General features: G+C 33.1%; 2 protein-coding genes across 5 annotated transcripts; one reads left to right on the top strand and one right to left on the bottom strand.

The window, feature by feature from the left end:
* Positions 1 to 3557: 3557 nt before the first annotated feature.
* Positions 3558 to 9944, top strand: LOC112038059 (cytochrome c-type biogenesis ccda-like chloroplastic protein). Of its 4 annotated transcripts, none has more exons than XM_024070872.2 (13): positions 3558 to 3664; positions 3909 to 3999; positions 4560 to 4694; positions 5651 to 5703; positions 6469 to 6599; positions 6714 to 6799; positions 6915 to 6946; positions 7660 to 7821; positions 8140 to 8212; positions 8309 to 8409; positions 9034 to 9126; positions 9463 to 9509; positions 9778 to 9944. In XM_024070872.2, exons 2-13 carry the CDS (start codon positions 3909 to 3911, stop codon positions 9848 to 9850), a joined length of 1077 nt encoding a protein of 358 aa, XP_023926640.1. In that variant the 5' UTR covers positions 3558 to 3664; the 3' UTR covers positions 9851 to 9944. The 4 variants fall into 4 exon arrangements, with proteins under 4 accessions (XP_023926640.1, XP_065636800.1, XP_065636802.1 ...); XM_065780728.1 differs by having other exon boundaries at positions 3594 to 3664; positions 3895 to 3999; XM_065780730.1 differs by lacking the exon at positions 3558 to 3664 and having other exon boundaries at positions 4564 to 4694.
* Positions 9945 to 11754: 1810 nt separating this feature from the next.
* LOC112038080 (glucan endo-1,3-beta-glucosidase 11) lies at positions 11755 to 17543 on the bottom strand. Its single transcript, XM_065780718.1, has 2 exons — positions 16672 to 17543; positions 11755 to 12468 (listed from the first exon to the last, which is right to left on the bottom strand). The coding sequence occupies exons 1-2, from the start codon at positions 17397 to 17399 to the stop codon at positions 11958 to 11960; spliced, it is 1239 nt and encodes a 412-aa protein (XP_065636790.1). The 5' UTR covers positions 17400 to 17543; the 3' UTR covers positions 11755 to 11957.
* Between the last annotated feature and the right edge of the window lie 1295 nt (positions 17544 to 18838).

An 18838-nucleotide genomic window follows, 5' to 3' on the forward strand; every position in this document is an offset into this window, starting at 1 on the left:
GTCGGGTCGGGTCGACCCGCAAAAAACACGAGTTGAGTCACGGGTCAATCCGTTTTTGCTTCGGGTCAAAAAAATCAAGTTCGGGTCAAGTATTTTTTGGGTCGGATTAGGTCGGAAAATTTTGACCCGTTTTACCATGTCTAATTAAAAACAACTCCCTTCGAAAATAAAAGAGCCTTTTACATGAGTTACTGCTTCACTATAATTAACTCATATCTCTACATGATCATTCTAGTGGATCGACCACTAGTTTAATATGGGACCAATTCAAGCTGTTCTAGTCTGGACCGTCTGGTACAGGATTTTTGCAATGACCAATATATTTAGCCAATTAAATAGTTAGAAATTGTTTCAACAATGGAATCACCATAATCTTTAAACAGAATCAACCATTTTGAAAAAAGTTTTTAAATCATGAGATTCAAATAATCAATTTGGGTGCTCATTTTTAAAAATAGTAAACTTTATTGAAATTTGGTTTGAATAAAAACTTTAAATCCATGGGGGGTCTTTTGAATTTGCAAGGTGATAAAGTCTAAAATCCACCAAATAAAAACAATAAATAAAATATGAAATTTAATTAATCTAAAAACTGAAACCAAGACACCCATCAATTTTTAGTGTAGACGGGAATTGAACTCCAGTCTTTTATACAACCATCAGAGACTTTACCAATTGAGCTAACTGGAACCCACAATGTTCTAATGCGTTTAAATAGCTAGTAAAAAAGAAAACTTGGGGCAGCTATAAGAAAACGTTCAAAAAACCCTAACACTAATCATGTAATTAAGTGGCAAAATAGTAATTTTGATCAAAAATAGCAAAATTGAGACAATTTCAAATATTGAAACTACTATTTCTAAGGGACATCTCCAAAACAGACGGGAATGTATTATGAATTTCAAATTAAAAGTTATTAAGGAGAAAAAATATTATGTATTATATATATATATATATATATTTAGAAACTAGTGAAAATTTAATTATTGCATTTAAAAAATTCTTAAGCGGAAATGTTTGGGTGGAGCTCATTTCAGAGAAAAAATATTATGTATTATATATATATATATATATATTTAGAAACTAGTGAAAATTTAATTATTGCATTTAAAAAATTCTTAAGCGGAAATGTTTGGGTGGAGCTCATTTCGAAAAACCTAAAGGGAGTTTGGTTTAATTTATCCCCTTTTTTTTTGGACGGAATCCTCTAGATCTTCTCTTTGTCAAGCTAAAATACGGATGGCAGTGTGGATGTTAATCTTGCGTAAGCATTGGTGGCATATTGGAATTCGGAACACGGGATTCACCCTTATTTTTTGAGCATCAACAAATACACAAATTGAGTTATGGACCACCAATCATCAGACTTGGTCTCTTCACATAACTTGACAACTGGGTTACAAGAGTGTCATATTAGAATTTGGAAATTGATTTTGTACTAAAAGTGATCAATTCTGATAGTGTTTTTCCTCTTATTTAGGCATCGTTAGTTTTGGATTGCTAGGAGTTGCAGACCGGCCATAGAGTGTGGTACATTAAGGCATGTACCATAGGGTAACCAATGTGGCAACCTCCAATAATTTTAGAACTAGACTCTTTCACATACTTTTTTTCCCGCAGACATATAAAATAATTGTGGAAAGGAGTATGGTAAAAGTTGCCATCCTAAATTAATTGAAATCATGACTTGTTTTTAAGTGTGTAAAGATGTGTGCAACAAAATGTGTAATAAAGAATTAAATTCTATAAAGACTTGGGGTTTACACCTCCAATAAAGACATGTCATCTATACAATATAAAAACGAAACTTTTGACTTTTTATTGACTACTCTTTATTACATCACATGGCTACATAAATTTGCGCTACGTATATATTTAAAAACAATGAACAATTGTGCATTTTCATTTGGCCCGTTAAGTTTCAATATCCACTCATCATTTCAAATAAGATATATATATTAAAACAAAAAATTGTCATTGAGTAGAAAAGCATCGATAAGGCATAGGAAGAGAATGAGAAATCTGAGAAAAAAACTCACAGATTTCTTGAGTTTTTAAGAAAGATGAAAGAGAAAAAGTTGAAAAGAAGTTACAAAATGAATATAAACCACTATTTATAAACCAAAGGATTATGACCCTTCAATAAGCACATTTTCATTCAATATGCACCATTTTAATCAAAATGCATATTTTCATTTAATAGACACATTTTCAGTAAATAGACACATTTTCAGTTATAGACAACTTTAATATATATCCAATATGAAGGGTTATGATATTTCAATATACGCCTTTTAGTATATCCAATATGAATGGTTATAACATTTCAATAGGCACATATTGGTATATCCAATTTAAAGAGTTATGACCTTTTGGTATATCCAATATGAAAGACCCTTCAATAGGCACCTTCTGGCATATACAATTTAAAAGGTTATAACCTTTTAATAAGCTCCTTTTGGTATATATATTATAACATATCTTATATATACAACACAAACTAAACTACAGATGCAACATTCTGTCTCTTATTCCTTCCTACAAAAAAACTAATAAATAAAACAACATTACTTTTTTCTGCCTAGCTAATAAAACTTTGTGCTATTCTTTCAATATCATTTTTTTTTTTAATTTCATGTATTTTTGCTTACTACTCCAACTCAAAAATAATAGCTATTTTTTTTTCCTTGAAACTCATCTAGTAGCTATTCATGTGCATCACACAAGTTAGCGACTAGTCTCATCATATTACGAAAACATAAATACATTTGATCACACATGATAACATCTTAATAAATACCATATTTTAGGTTTTAAGTAAAAGCTTGATGTGGTATTATCAGATTTGATAAGATGTATTGAGTTTTAAGTAAAAAACTAATGTGACAATTTCTTATTGAATTGTGTAAAATATGGATTTTTTACTCATTCTTACCAAATTCAAACTCATGCAATGAACACTACTTTTCTTTTTTAAGAGGGGTAATAAACACAATTTTGGCAAAGAGGGAAAGATCTTCCTTGGACAGGAGATTCCTTTAAATTAGTTGGGGTTTATCAAAAAATAATGGCTAAAATAGCACAACAGCACTGTTTACCAAAATATATACCAATCTATTATTGTTTTGGAAAGATATAGGAATCTACTATTTTTTAGGTACTGGAGTTTGGGAAACTCAAGTTTTCCAAGGTACTGGAGTTCCATGAGCTCGAGTTCTATGAAAAATTTTCAAAATTTTTTATGGTAATCAAGTTCCATCATAAAATTTTCGACAAATTTGAATGTTATTTTTTCAAAAAACTCAATTTCATAGAATTCGAATACCATGGAAAACTTGAGTTTCCTAATCTCAAGTACCCAAAAAGATGATAAATTCTTACATATTTTTGAAATAGTAGTAGATTGAGATATATATATATATATATATATTTGTAAATAGCGATATTTGGTCGTTTTGGCAAAAAAAATAATAGATAATAATAATAATCCACTGTTTATAACAAAAGAAACCAAAAAAAAAAAAATCTAGGATCGTGGGGACCGAAAAAAAAAAAAAATCTAGTGTCGTGGGGACCGGTATAAAGGCGTTCAAGATGATTTCACCCGCATTAACGGCTCATCTTCGCTCTTTTTAACGAAACACTCCCAATTCCCAAATTCAAAGTAATCTCTCTCTCTCTCTCTCTGTGTGCAAATTCCTTTGTACTTTGTTTGGTTTACGAGAAAATCGAGTAACAATGAATAGAAAATTACGTCATAAAAAGGCGTTCAAGATTATCTTATTCGCAAATTCCTTCTATATTTTCTCTCTTTTGGGACTTGTTTTTAAATTTTTTTTTTCTCATTAACCTTGGCTCAGCTAAAAGTCAAACATAGCTTAAAGTTTCACTCAGTTTTCTTATTGCAGATGAGCTTGGTTATAAATTACTGCGGCAGTTATGGTATTAGTTCTTGCAGAACTTCAAGCTGCAAGCAAGCCCGGAAAAGCAACACTCATGGTGCGCCAATTGTGTCTTATTTTCTCTTACTTTTCTCTCTCTCTCTCTCTCTCTCTCTCTCTCTCTCTCTCTACTATTGGGTTTTTTAAATTACAGTATTGGAGGCTTTCACGCTTCAAAAAACTGCTTTTTACACGCCAAAGTTTTGGGATTTTTAGGAGGTTTAGTGGAGCCCACATGGGAAAACCTCAAAAAAAAAAAAAAAAAAAAATCTTTATATTACCTTCAGTATTTGGTAGTGGTGTTGTTAGCTAACTTTCTAATGCCAAAATTCACCAAACTTGATATCTTAGGTGGGTTTATGGAACTTTTTCTTTTCGTATAGAAAATTTTCATTTTTGGAGTCAAGATAGCTTTTTTTCGTATGAATAAAATGTTAGTGTTATGGTGATTTTATAGTAGGAGCTTACGTCTTTGAGTAGTTTCTATTAGTGAATAACATGAATGACTAACAATATTATTTGTATTTGTGAATAAAATGTTTGTTTGTTTTTGTCTTTCAATATAAAATTTACAATCTAACACAAATGAACCTCTCAATTATACATTTCAATGTAAAGGTAGATATATAGTGCCCATAAAGATGCTTAATAGACCTCCTAGAGCTGAGGATGATCACGAAGATAGTTTAGTTTTGTCAAAGAATGTTGGAAACAATAGCTTTCAAGTTGCGACACTTGTAAATGCTATTGCAGGTAATGGCCTTTACCCTTTGCTTTATGCGAAATATATTGCTACTATAAGTACTTTTTTCCCTGTAATAAGTTTGTAATCTTTCTTATTTTCCCTCTCTTTCTCTTGTTTTCATGAAGAGGAATTATCTCATTTCTATAAACATTGCTTGTCACTTGAAAGATTCATTTATAATGTGGAAAGTTTAGACTAATTTATCGTTTATATCCCTTTTCGTGTTTGTTTGTGATAAATTACCAATTTTCCAAAAAGCTTAAATTATTAGGAAATGGTGAATTTAACCATTTAACCATAGGTCTAACACTTCCTCTCATATGTGGACCTAAACTCCCCCCTCAAGAAGTGGGGCCCAACTTGTGGGATTTTAACATTTTGAATGGGAGGTAGAGTAATGCGAGATATTGAACTCATGATCTCTTGGTTTAATACCATGATAAATTACCAATTCTCCCAAAAGCTTAAACTATCAAGAAATTGTTAATTTAATCATTTAACTATAGTTCTAAGAGTTTGATTCCTTTGTTTATGTAATTCAGACTCACCAATGAATTATGGCTCAAATGGAATTTCCTTACCTTGTAAGAATGAGTTGGAAAATTTGGTCTTTGCCTCATGGGTTCATGACCTACCAAGTGTCTCACTTTTACCCCAAAAAAAGTTGTAATTGTCAAACTACTACCTGAACCTCAACAATTGAAACAGCAAGGCATGAGTTATTGTATTCCTAATGTTTGTGTGATGACACAAAGCAGTGCAGATTGCCAAATTTCTGTTCTACATAAAAGTCTATTATATCAGATTAAAATTCAAGTATAGATTATGTATACTTAATTTGTATATCTTAGTTCCCCTTCCCATTTCTTTCAAACTTCTCATTGAATTATAGCCTTTGCAAATAGATGTTTGGTTTAGTTGGTTGCACAGGTGAATTTCTCTTTTATTTCTTCTGTTTCAACAGTGAATTTGGTTGCAACCGAGTCAGCAAGGGCTGTAAGTACAGAGAATCTATTGGTGAGAATCTGCTGTGCTTTGTCTGCAATAATTTCCTCTAATTCATGAGCTCTCCCCTCTCTCTTTCTGGTGTTTTCTTCATATCTTTTTATATTGAGATGCTTAGGAAACTCCATACAATGTGAACCAAAAGAAAGTTATTTTTTCTCTTTTTTGATAAATAATATGATCCAGAAGAAAGTTGAAAGGATTTAATGAATTTTCCTTTGCCAAATAGATTTCTGGGAAGCATGTCATGTCAGTTTACTTACCCCTATGAAATTTCTCACCACATATTTATTAATTTGATAGCCCTTGAATATTTTCTGCTAAATGACATAATAAGAAACATAGGATAAGTGCACACATCACTCTTTAGTGTTCTCTGCCACTTTAGTTTAGGGTTGATTTTGGCCTCTAAGTTGTTATGAGCCAAGTTTAACCTCCATTGCTTCTTGTGGGGATCTCCTAACAGCAGTCGGTGGGCTTGCCTTTGCACTGCATTCATACATATTATACATGGTTTCATGTGTGACTTGCCAAATTATTTCTTCTTGGTGACTAATATGTAATAACATTTTGTGAATTTCTCACTCTGCTTAATTTCCAACTTTTCATTTTATGCCAACCTATCCAATTACAATTTAAATGTTTGAAAATTAATGTCTCAGATGGTTAAATACTGGTCTGAATGTTATATAGATTGTGCTATCTTACTAAGTCTGCATTTAAGTTATGCTTCTTGTAAACGATATCAGGAACTGGAAATATTTTTCATAATTTTAGGAAGGAGCTGCTTCTGTTTATAATTTGGCTGATGGAGGTCTGGGAGATTGGTTTGGAGGCTTTCTCTTTTCAACTGGACAACAGGCTAATGAGGCTGTCCAAGGCCAGTTATCAGCTCTCAGTTTCACTAGGTTCGGTCCTACACTTTTCCTTCATGTTCGATTTTTTTTTTTTTTTTGTGTATTTGAAAGAATTTAGTAAGCATTCTGAATTTTCTTTCATTTGCTACTTAATTGTTGTCACAGTTTGGCAGTTATCTTTGGGGCAGGGCTTGTAACCAGCCTTTCTCCTTGTACACTAAGTGTCTTGCCACTGACCCTTGGTTACATTGGTGAGCATTTTATATTGCAGATCTCGTGGCAATTTTTTCTTTGAATGGTGCATAGTCATAAGTTTGCATCTTCTTATATTTTATGTTGATTTCTGGATTGGTTGAAATGAAACAGGAGCATTTGGTTCTGGAAAAAGTAGAGCAGAGGTATGGCTTGCTAAATGAGTTACCTTGATTCACATTTTTTTCTTATATTACTTTGTTACCCTAGTTTTGTGTTGTGTAGAATCTTTGGATCATTGCTGAAATATTGAAATTAGCTAAGAAATATGATGACAAGATATGCCTGTTAGGTTAATTCTAGTTATTTTCACCCAACACCTAGAATTAACAAATGACCAAACGTAGATAAATATTTCTTTTTCTAGTTATTAGACAGCCAAGTATATTGTTGGTTTCTTAGTTGTTATTGATGGAAAGGATGAAAAGAAACAGTCGAGAATGAAAACGTTTATTATCAGCACTTTACAAGTAAATCTCCATCAGAGACCTCAATTTAATTGTCATTAGCAATTTTTTAATATCTTTTGAGAATACTGATTAATCTTCTAGTTAATCAAGCTTTTTAAGCAAGATAACATGTCTTCTAATACTTATGTTTCTTTATATTAAATGCCAAAAATCTTATAGTTCAATTGGCACCTCCTGATGTTTCCAACGAAGACATCTACAGTTCAAATCCCCACCACCATTGTAACTATCCAAAAAAAAAAAAATCTTTATATTAAAATTTTCCTGTTCTCTTTTATTTACATTTATTAGTATTTATCTTTTTTACCTACCTATGTGATTGCAACTCTATTGCATTTCATCTGATCATTAATGTGTGTCCCCTCCCCCCCCCCCTTCTCCCTGACCAGATCGTTGGGGATTCCATTGCATTTGCATTGGGATTAGCAACCACTCTAGCAGTCCTAGGCATAGCAGCCTCATTTGCTGGAAAGGCATATGGACAGATAGGGCAGGGATTACCTTTGGCAGCCTCTGGTTTAGCTGTTCTTATGGGTCTAAATCTCCTTGAGGTATGGATTCATGTTTTTATAGTATTTTGAGTCCTGCTGCCTCATAATATTTGCTAGCTTAACTTGATTACTTGTCGAACCACTTTAGTATTTGAAAAGGCATTTGTAGGTATTTTATATAGTGTTATTATGTTGTGTATATAAATTTTTAGTGAAGTGATCAAGTTTAGGAAATAATCCTTCAAAACGGCTTCAATGTTTTTGAGACGTGATAATGGAATTTGATAGTTTAACCTCGTAGAAGACTTTGTTTGACTCAGCTCTTTCCTGACCCTACCTTTTTCTTTTTATGTGCTCATCCTATGTCTAATTTTGCAGATAATTGAATTACAGCTCCCCTCGCTTTTTAACAATTTTGATCCCCGGGCTGCAGCTGCTAACTTCCCAACAAGTAATCGGCCTTTAACTCTCCCCTAGTTATTCAAGTAATTGCTAAATGTCTAAATACTCTTACAAGTTTCAAAGTTGAATAAATTTGACATGTTAGGTGTGCAAGCATATCTAGCTGGGCTTACGTTTGCTTTAGCTGCCTCCCCTTGCAGTACACCAGTGTTGGCCACTCTGCTAGGATATGTGGCTACATCCAAGGTACTTTGAAATTTGCTATTCTATCATTTTCTTTAAAGCTTTGATGCTTCAGACTGTAGATATACTATGGTGGTCTCGCATGGTTAGTATTTTCTCTCTCTCTCTCTCTCTCTCTCACACACACACACACACACACACACACACATTGAGGAAGCTAGTGATTAGTCCTTAAGCGTCCTTTTTGCATATTTGCCATATTGCTATGTGTTTAGCATAACTGAACTAAGATTCATTAGCTCATAGACTAGTGATAAGAGTTATGAGTCTAAGCGCTGCTTCGGTATTGCATAGGAAGACCAACTTTCAAGCTGATGCTAGTGGATGGGTTACTGGAGGTCTTTTTACTCCTTGGAAGAACCTCTTGATTTGGTGGAGATTCTTAAGTTCATTTTGATTCTCTTGAGAACCTCTTATGTTACTCGAGGCAATAGAAGATATATGTAATATGTTACTATTTGAGATGAATAATCTTATCCCTCTCTTTAACATGCAAATATGTCAAAGAAGAAAAAAGAAAAAAAGAACAAAGACTTTACTCAAAATGTACTGCACATTGATTCTTTGTATACTGTTATCCAGTTTTATCTTTAAATTTGTTCAATAACAGGACACTTTCATTAACAGGATCCAGTTATAGGAGGCAGCCTACTTTTGACATACACAACTGGCTATGTTGCTCCTCTGCTTCTTGCTGCTTCTTTTGCTGGAGCATTGCAGGTAATATGCTTTCTTCATTGGATAAGTCATTTCAATTCTAGTGCATGTGTGGAAGGACAAGCAAAAGCTTCCATCATCATTCTGAGTTTTCTGACATTGAAATCATAATTATAAATAACAATAAATAAATAAATAAATAAAAAGAAGAAGTAGACATTGATGTCATGCACAAATGTGTATGCCAGCATATGAAGTCATAATTCTGGCAAATGCCTTGAACCATATCTATAGTAACTCGTTGCATCTGTACTACACTTTTGAATTATTCAAACCATACTAAGACACTGTCCTGTTCGAAATTTCTTTTAGCAAATATTAATGCTAAGATATTTGCAGAGCCTGCTTTCATTCCGCAAGTTCTCCGCATGGATCAACCCAATCAGGTAGTTCTTGGGTTCATCTTATGTCTTACTTCTCATAATGGGTAATACTTATTCACCTCTATCACCAGTCACATGTTCACAAGACTGGTGGTAGACACTGTTACAACCCCCTTAATCACTCCATAAATGTCACTCAACCCACTTCATAATCAGCACATTAAAATGATGTGCAACTATCACACATCCTTCGCAAGCTGTTTTCTCATTGATCAGATTTCTTGCTGTTTCGTTGTTTCTGATATGGCTTTTGAATTGGTTGTTTTTTCAGTGGTGCGCTTCTGTTAGGAGGGGGTGTTTATACTTTTTTGGATAGGCTATTCCCAGTCACGATGGCAATGTAGAGTACTGGTTGATGTACAGGAAAGAAACAGAAATATATAAATAAAGTAGAAACTGTCGAGCATAGGCAATATATTCTGCTGCTTGTTTTTCTTTCTTCCAACCTCTTAATTGTCATAAAATCATGTTTAAAAATGAGTAAAAGAATCGATCCCCCATTCTAGTGCTTTGATAACACGAATAGCGTGAAATTGAGTTAACTACGATGGTTAAATCAGCGCTCTTTTCAAATTATTTAGTAAACACTCCTTTTGTAAAATCATCTTTTGAAGTGATGATTTCTCATTTTGTGGTGTCTGACTTGACAATGCTAAGTTAGCTAATAGTCCACGTTGAATCTGTGTTTGGTTCGACGGAAATTGATTTTCGAAAAATATTTTCCACATTTACAGGTGTTTGAGGCGACATAAAATGTTGGTGTTTCGATTGACCGTAAAATAAAAGCACTTATGGTAGAAATTGGTATATGATTTCATTTTCCGTAAACAATTTTCCACTTCACCAAAAACTTATCAATTAAACTTCCATCCCCTACCCTCTATTGTCTACCAACCCCCCCCACTGTAGGTTTCAAATCAAGAATTTTTTTATTTTTTTTAAAAATCTAAAATTCTCCTCTTTTTATTATTTTTCTACTTGGGACTTGGGAGATGAGAAAATATGTTTTCCATAGCATTTTTAGGAACGCAATCAAACACTTGAAAATATATTCCGAAGTATTTTCAAGAACATTACCAAATACTTGAAAATAATTTCTTTTCTAAAAATTATTCTCCTGAAAATATTTTATGGCCATCAAACCAAAGACTGCCAAAGTGTCTTTTGATCTGATGATTCTTCTTTAATAAATAAAATTGTTTTTCTTTAATAAATAAAATTGTTTCTTAACTCCTACTGTGCATGTCACCCTACTTAGCCAAAAACCTAATAAATTGACTTTTAAAAAGATGATTTCATGAAATCATCTTGAATCCAAAGCGGACAATACCTTCTAAGGGAGACGTTTGTCCCTCCACAGCTTGAAATTGTCTTTTTTGCAGGATTTTTTTTTATTTTTTATTTTTTTTTATTTTTAAGTAGGATTAGTCAATAATAGCAAATTGAATTGTTAATCACGGGTGAGCACAATGAGCCCAACCCTTAACAGAATGAAAAAGGGTTCAAACTAGTCTAAAAAGGACAAAGCCTTTTGGATGAGTGGAAGAGATTTATTTTTATTCTTATGTTAGTCACGGGTGAACCCAAGTCTTAACATAATGGAAAAGGGTTCAAACTAGTCTATAAAGGACAAAGTCTTTTGGATGAGCGGAATGAGATTTATTTTTATACTTTTTTTAATTTTTTATTATTATTTATTTAAAACGCAGTCAAGAGCCAATAACCTAAGAATTAACACCCGTCGGTACGTATGATATATAGAGATACCATTTGATCCAAAAGCTTAAACCAATGAACTTGAACCAAATTTTATTATATATAACTAGTAATTCTTCTCATTAGTATCCAATGCGAGACTTTACAATGCTACAAATCTCCTAATCACACTATTCACATGTATATATTCCAACACTTACAAAGTTTATATTCATTGCCTGCTGATTTTGTTTTAAAAGACTTTTATTTTTAGAAAGTTGTTTTAAAAGACTTGAATTAGTCTATTTCGCTTGTGTTTATTTTTTGAAAGTAGGATTTGTCAATAATATCAATTTGAATGTTAGTCACGGGTGAGCCCAAGTCACATAACGGAAAAGGGTTCAAACTAGTATAGAAAGGACAGAGACTTTTGGATTAGTGGAATGAATTAGGCAAATTACATTCTTAGTCCCTGCAGGTAATTTTAACTAGTTGGTTTAAACTTTAAAAAGGTTGTAGCTGTAGAAATCTATAGAAAAGCAAAAGAGACAACTAAAGTAAAACCGAGAAAGAGAAATTGAATATAAAGTATAAACAACCACAACTTAAACAATAATCAAAATGTAAGAACTTACACTTAATCTCTATTCATACTCTCCCCCAAAAAATAGAGAGTAGAAAATAACAAACTAATCAACCTTAGAATTTGTATACATATACTTTGACCTTCTACATTCTTTATCAATCCAATTGCCTCTAGAGAATTGCAATTGATGCTATGCAGAAGAAAAACAATATAAGACTATTATATATTTTAACAGCAGAAGAACTATCAGTGAGTCGAATGGAATACACTGGCATTTTATCGGGTTGGAACAATCCAAAATTCCTCTCAGATGTTGGTCCGGGCTTCATGTTTTCGTTAAATAATGCAAAAATATATATGTCTAAACTCGACCCCAATGGTGTCACTTTGTTTTCAGCAACCATCTTTATCAAATTGCTATTGTACTTGGCTGCATTATCAAGTGTAGCACCAACTTCATCAGCATCTCCCTTCGATGGCCAACCAGTCTCTGACTCACAAATTGAGACCCCCTTATACCCCAACAAAGTTATTGCAGAATAAACCGCATCAATTTGTGCAAATAACATGTTGTCATATAAGAGTCGCCTTTGTTGCACCAATGGAGTTGATGAGAAGCAATAACATCTGTGGGCTGAGGAAGATTGTTTCCAAGTTGACCATAGTTGATTCCGAGGGAAGCTGCAGAACTCAAAGTAGGACTAGAAACAAGAACAAAAAGAACCAAAGAAGAAAAGAGGGATTTAATTCTAAGGGACTCCATAGCCGCTTTTAGAAGAAAAAAAACTAGCTAAGAGAGACAACTTGTGTTGACTGGCAGGGAACTTTTATTTATAAAGATTCAAGAACCGCCCACCCCTGCTGCCTTTTAACTTCTTTCGTTTCTCTGTTTTCAATTCCTATTTGGAAACGGGGATAGATATTTGAATACGCGTTAATTTGTTGAGTATTCAAATTTGAATATATATATTTATTGCATTTAAAAGGAAATCTTTTCAAGTAGGAAATATGTATCTCTCTCTCTCTCTATTTGTTGGAGAATTATCCTCAGACACGTTTTGCTCACCACATGCGTCAACTTTTGTTTGTTACTGCGTGCGATGCGGCTTTGTTTCCACATCAAAGTCATGCCCTGGCGGCGAATTCATGAGGCGAAACGAAAAATAACAATAAACTTTCGGCCACGCTGAGGATAATGTAATTAATGTCCAATTCTAAAAGCATGCCATATTGCCATGCCTTTGGTCTCAACGTCAATAAGCAGAGTTTTTTTTTTTTTTTTTTTTTTTAATGAGGTTGTTTAATAAGGTGTGCATGCGTGTTTGGAGTCTAGTGCATGTCACAGTTTTGTATGTATTAGGAACTTACGCGTTTGAATTCACTTAGTGAATATCATGAAAGACCAACATACATTAGAAGAGTAGAGAAAGTCTATAAACAGCAATGCAGCCAGATATTTATTTATTTTTTTTTGACAAAACTGAGGTACTGTGGTTACTTAACTTAAAATACATTTTCATCCCATGAGAAAAAATTCACATGGCAGAATCTTAAAATGGAAACTTAGGAACAGCACCTAAATCTGTACCTAAATCTTGATCTCTTTTTTTCAAGTGCCAAGCTAAATGTATAATTAAAATGAAATCCAAATAATCACACACACATATACATATATATGTTACCTATTTATTTATTGTTTATACATAAAGAATGTTGTAATTTTGATTTAACATATGATATTTTATTATATAAACAAAATTTTCACATCAATTAAGTCTTAAATTTTTCTCTAAAAAAAAATGTAAGTCTTAATTTATATCTTTAGGGGAAAAAAAAGAAGAAGTAAGTTTTATATGTCTAAAAATATACAAGTTAATTTAATAAAAATAAAATATATGATAAATTATATGTTTGGTCCTTAACCTTTACGTTATATTTCAATTTGGTCCTAATCTTTTAAATGTTCAATTGGTCCTTAATTTTTTAGTAGTGTGTCAAAATGGTCCCTTCGTTAAGTGATAGATGGAAAATACTGTGCTAAAATTAAAAAATAATTTTTATACAACTATTATGCCACCTGGACTAAATTAAACTAAATAAAAAATAAATCTCATGTGGCATGAATCTGGACTCTGGCACCCAAATTTACCCTCTCTCTTGCTGTGTGTGTGAAAGCTACACCTTGGCCTACCGTGTTAGAATTTAGAAATATTATCTCAGGGCTCACCAATCAGGTTTAGATTTTGACAATGCAGTCATTCACTTTTTGTTCTTTTCTCTTTTTCTCTTCGTCATCAACAAATTGATTAATTACAAGAAAAATGTTGTAAATTTTCTGCAAATGCAAACCAATGAACCATACCCTATATTTTTTCCAATGGATCTCATCTGTGTTCTCAGCTACAAAAGTCATTCATATGCACAATCATTTTTGAAAAGTTGTTTGCGGCACCAATAGATCAGCATCAAGTTGGGTTTTGCAGCCAGTCTTCACCATGGGTATCGCTACAGTGAGAGCTAAATCACCAATCTCTTCTTTTATATTAGGGATTTTGATATTGAAGTTGCTGCTTCCTAGTGATTCATGCTACTATGTTAGGGATTTTGATCCTAATTTGAGCCTCAGGTGTTTGGACATGAGCTGGTTGGTTCTTTTTTTTTTTTTTTCTTTTTTTCAAGAAAAAGTTTAGGTAACGTTGACATGGTAATTCAGGTGGCAGTTTTACTGGTATTAAAAAAATATTTTATTTTGACCATTAGCCAAGTCAACATTTTTCCATCCATCACTTAATAGTAGGACCATTTTGATACAATACCAAAATATTATGAACTAAATTGATAATTTGAATGATTGGTGACCAAATTGAAAAATAGTATAAAGGTTAGGGACTAAATACGTAGTTTACCCTAAAATATAATTAAATTACGTATAGTATACATTAAATATACTTTGATTTAATAAGTTTTGTATGATATAAAGAGTAATTAGAGAGAACAAAAATGCATTAGTCAACTATATAAAATTATCATTACATGTTTTCATAAAAATCTAGAGGGGCTATTATTTAAATTTATGTCCAAAATTATATGTTTTTTACCAAAAATACAAGAGCAGGGGAGGATTTTTTAAAAGTCAGGGGCCTATCTCCCCTTCACCACTATTTATAGACATAAAAATTTTGACATCTACTAGTATGATAGATTGTGAAAGGTAAATAAAAAAGTAATATCAATGATGAACTTAGATGAAACCAATAAAAATTTGTCAACTCATATATTGTGTAATTTCTTGTGTATGTAACATTAATCATTAGAATGTCACAATTTTTACTTTTAACTCCCTGCCCATGTTTTTGTGAAGACTAATTTTCCATTTCTATCACTTTGCGTGAAGGATTAATTAGTAATTTGAAGAGTTTTTACTAATTTATCATTTCCTTCCATTTCCTGTATGATTCATTTATTTAAATAATTCATACTCACCATTGAATGTAAATTTTGTGTTCTACCATTACACTTGTTATGTATTTGCTTGACTCTCTTTTTTTTCTTTTTTTTAAACCAAATTTAAAATGAAAAAAAAAAAAAAAATCAACACATAGCACACCATGATTAAAGAAGCTTAAAGTAAAATACAAAAAGTGAGATAAGGGATTATTACTCTCACCAATAAGGTTCAAATGGAATATCTTTTTGTAAGAATGAGGTGGAGTGGTCAGTGGTCATGGCCATGGGCTCATGATCTACCGAGTTTCTAAATTTTACCAAAAAGATGTCATTGTTAAAGTACTATTGTCACCAATTGAAATAACAAGGTGTGGGCTACTGTGGGGGCGCAACCTAAAGACCGTGAGGTGAGGTAATGAGAGAAATCCAAATCCCAATTGAGTCCCAAATTGGCAAATTGCCAAGGCAGTGAGAGTTATTGTGCCTTATTACAAGGAGGTTTTGCGCTTTAATTGATAAGATGCTTTTTCAAATCTTGAAGGATGAAACTATCATTCTCATAGAGGATAATATCTTGCTAGTGATGAGTTGAGGCACGATAGAAATGTCCAACATATTCTATTCCTGCCTGATTGAGTGGTGGGTAGGTCCCACACAGGGATATGTGAGAGTGCATTGAGCGGACCCAATCAAAAGACATCTTAATAATCAAAAGACATCTTAATTAAATGGGATGAGACGAGGGAGAATCAAATCTTAGTTGAGTTCCATGTCGCCTAGACGCAGGTCCCACACAGGGATATGTGGCCCTTAAGAGAGTGCATTGTGAGGACCCAATCAAAAGACATCTTAATTAAGTGGGATGAAATGAGGGAGCATCAAATCTTGGTTGAGTTTCATATCACCCAGATAAAGGAAGTTGCTTGTCCCTTATATGAGTTCTTGGACTCTTAACAGATAAAAGCCTTTTAAAACCTTGAGCTTGAGGGATGGAGGTGAGCCGTATGCACCATATACATTTTGCATGGCTGGAACTAACTTACTCTCACTTAATTCATACAAAATAGACCTAATTCGAAGGGACTCAATAGCTTCTTTGCTGCGAAAAATAAAATACTTATCTTATATAGTATTTATTTATAGAGATAAAAGAGCCACCCATGAATCCATGGCCGCCCATCCGTCGCCTTTCTTTCATTTCTCTGTCTATATATATGTGTCTTGCACGCAATACATGTTTTTCTCACCACGGGCCTTAACATTGGCTTGTTGATGCGCTTGTTTTGTTTTCCTCGTCCACATGCCTTGGCCGCAAATAGAGACTAGAGAGGCGATCGACAACGACAAGTAACAATACATGCAGCGGTGGCCACAGAGAGGATATTCTAATTAATTAATGTCCAAGCATGCCATGCCATTGGTGTCAACTGTCAAGACCAATAAGCAGGATTTTTTTTTTNTTTGGTAGTTGGATCCACAAACCCATTATTTGGCTCAAAAAGAACATAATTAAGATCAATTTCATTTGGGCTACTCGTGTATGCAAAAAAGGGGTACATATTGATGTAGAAAGGTGAGCCTGTCTGCACGTGAAAGCTCAAGATTGCTTGCATAAATACCTTATAGTCTTGTTTAAAGGCTCCAGTAGATGGAGGATAAGTATATTCCATGATGTCGAGAGAGTGTGCTGTAGTTACGTTGATACTCTTGTCTAATCCTAAAGAAACCAGTGCAGCATACACGCTTTTCATGGCTGGAACCAGATTGTTGCTCAACTCAGTATTGTTCAAAGTTAACACTTCGTTACCTACCATGATGCCTGTAATCTTCGTAGCTGGCAAGTATGTTTGGACATTCGATTTCACCCAAGTCAAGGCTTGCTGTGGATCACCCATCGATGATAATAAATTGTTGCCAATTGCAACCATGAATTCGATGCTGGTGTTGGCGAATGCACTAAGAATTTGAGGATTTGCATCGTAAAGCTTCGCCTTTGTTGCACCAATGGAGTTGATGAGAGCAATAACATCTGTGGGCTGAGGAAGATTGTTTCCAAGTTGACCATAGTTGATTCCGAGGGAAGCTGCAGAACTCAAAGTAGGACTAGAAACAAGAACAAAAAGAACCAAAGAAGAAAAGAGGGATTTAATTCTAAGGGACTCCATAGCCGCTTTTAGAAGAAAAAAAACTAGCTAAGAGAGACAACTTGTGTTGACTGGCAGGGAACTTTTATTTATAAAGATTCAAGAACCGCCCACCCCTGCTGCCTTTTAACTTCTTTCGTTTCTCTGTTTTCAATTCCTATTTGGAAACGGGGATAGATATTTGAATACGCGTTAATTTGTTGAGTATTCAAATTTGAATATATATATTTATTGCATTTAATAAGGAAATCTTTTCAAGTAGGAAATATGTATCTCTCTCTCTCTCTATTTGTTGGAGAAATTATCCTCAGACACGTTTTGCTCACCACATGCGTCAACTTTTGTTTGTTACTGCGTGCGATGCGGCTTTGTTTCCACATCAAAGTCATGCCCTGGCGGCGAATTCATGAGGCGAAACGAAAAATAACAATAAACTTTCGGCCACGCTGAGGATAATGTAATTAATGTCCAATTCTAAAAGCATGCCATATTGCCATGCCTTTGGTCTCAACGTCAATAAGCAGAGTTTTTTTTTTTTTTTTTTTTTTTAATGAGGCTGTTTAATAAGGTGTGCATGCGTGTTTGGAGTCTAGTTGCATGTCACAGTTTTGTATGTATTAGGAACTTACGCGTTTGAATTCACTTAGTGAATATCATGAAAGACCAACATACATTAGAAGAGTAGAGAAAGTCTATAAACAGCAATGCAGCCAGATATTTATTTATTTTTTTTTGACAAAACTGAGGTACTGTGGTTACTTAACTTAAAATACATTTTCATCCCATGAGAAAAAATTCACATGGCAGAATCTTAAAATGAGAACTTAAGGAACAGCACCTAAGTACTGTACCTAAATCTTGATCTCTTTTTTTCAAGTGCCAAGCTAAATGTATAATTAAAATGAAATCCAAATAATCACACACACATATACATATATATGTTACCTATTTATTTATTGTTTATACATAAAGAATGTTGTAATTTTGATTTAACATATGATATTTTATTATATAAACAAAATTTTCACATCAATTAAGTCTTAAATTTTTCTCTAAAAAAAAATGTAAGTCTTAATTTATATCTTTAGGGGAAAAAAAGAAGAAGTAAGTTTTAATATGTCTAAAAATATACAAGTTAATTTAATAAAAATAAAATATATGATAAATTATATGTTTGGTCCTTAACCTTTACGTTATATTTCAATTTGGTCCCTAATCTTTTAAATGTGTCAATTCGGTCCTTAATTTTTTAGTAGTGTGTCAAAATGGTCCCTATCGTTAAGTGATAGATGGAAAATACTGTGCTAAAATTAAAAAATAATTTTTATACAACTATTATGCCACCTGGACTAAATTAAACTAAATAAAAAATAAATCTCATGTGGCATGAATCTGGACTCTGGCACCCAAATTTACCCTCTCTCTTGCTGTGTGTGTGAAAGCTACACCTTGGCCTACCG

This window comes from Quercus suber, unplaced genomic scaffold (assembly GCF_002906115.3).
Source record: "Quercus suber isolate HL8 unplaced genomic scaffold, Cork oak 2.0 scaffold_244, whole genome shotgun sequence".
Taxonomy (NCBI): Eukaryota; Viridiplantae; Streptophyta; class Magnoliopsida; order Fagales; family Fagaceae; genus Quercus; species Quercus suber.

Coding starts and splice junctions, on each gene's coding strand:
- LOC112038059 (XM_024070872.2), top strand. CDS start 3,909: ATGAGCTTGGTTATAAATTACTGCGGCAGTTATGGTATTAGTTCTTGC. Junction 4,000..4,559: donor CCGGAAAAGCAACACTCATG/GTGCGCCAATTG, acceptor TTCAATGTAAAG/GTAGATATATAGTGCCCATA. Junction 8,410..9,033: donor GATATGTGGCTACATCCAAG/GTACTTTGAAAT, acceptor TTTCATTAACAG/GATCCAGTTATAGGAGGCAG.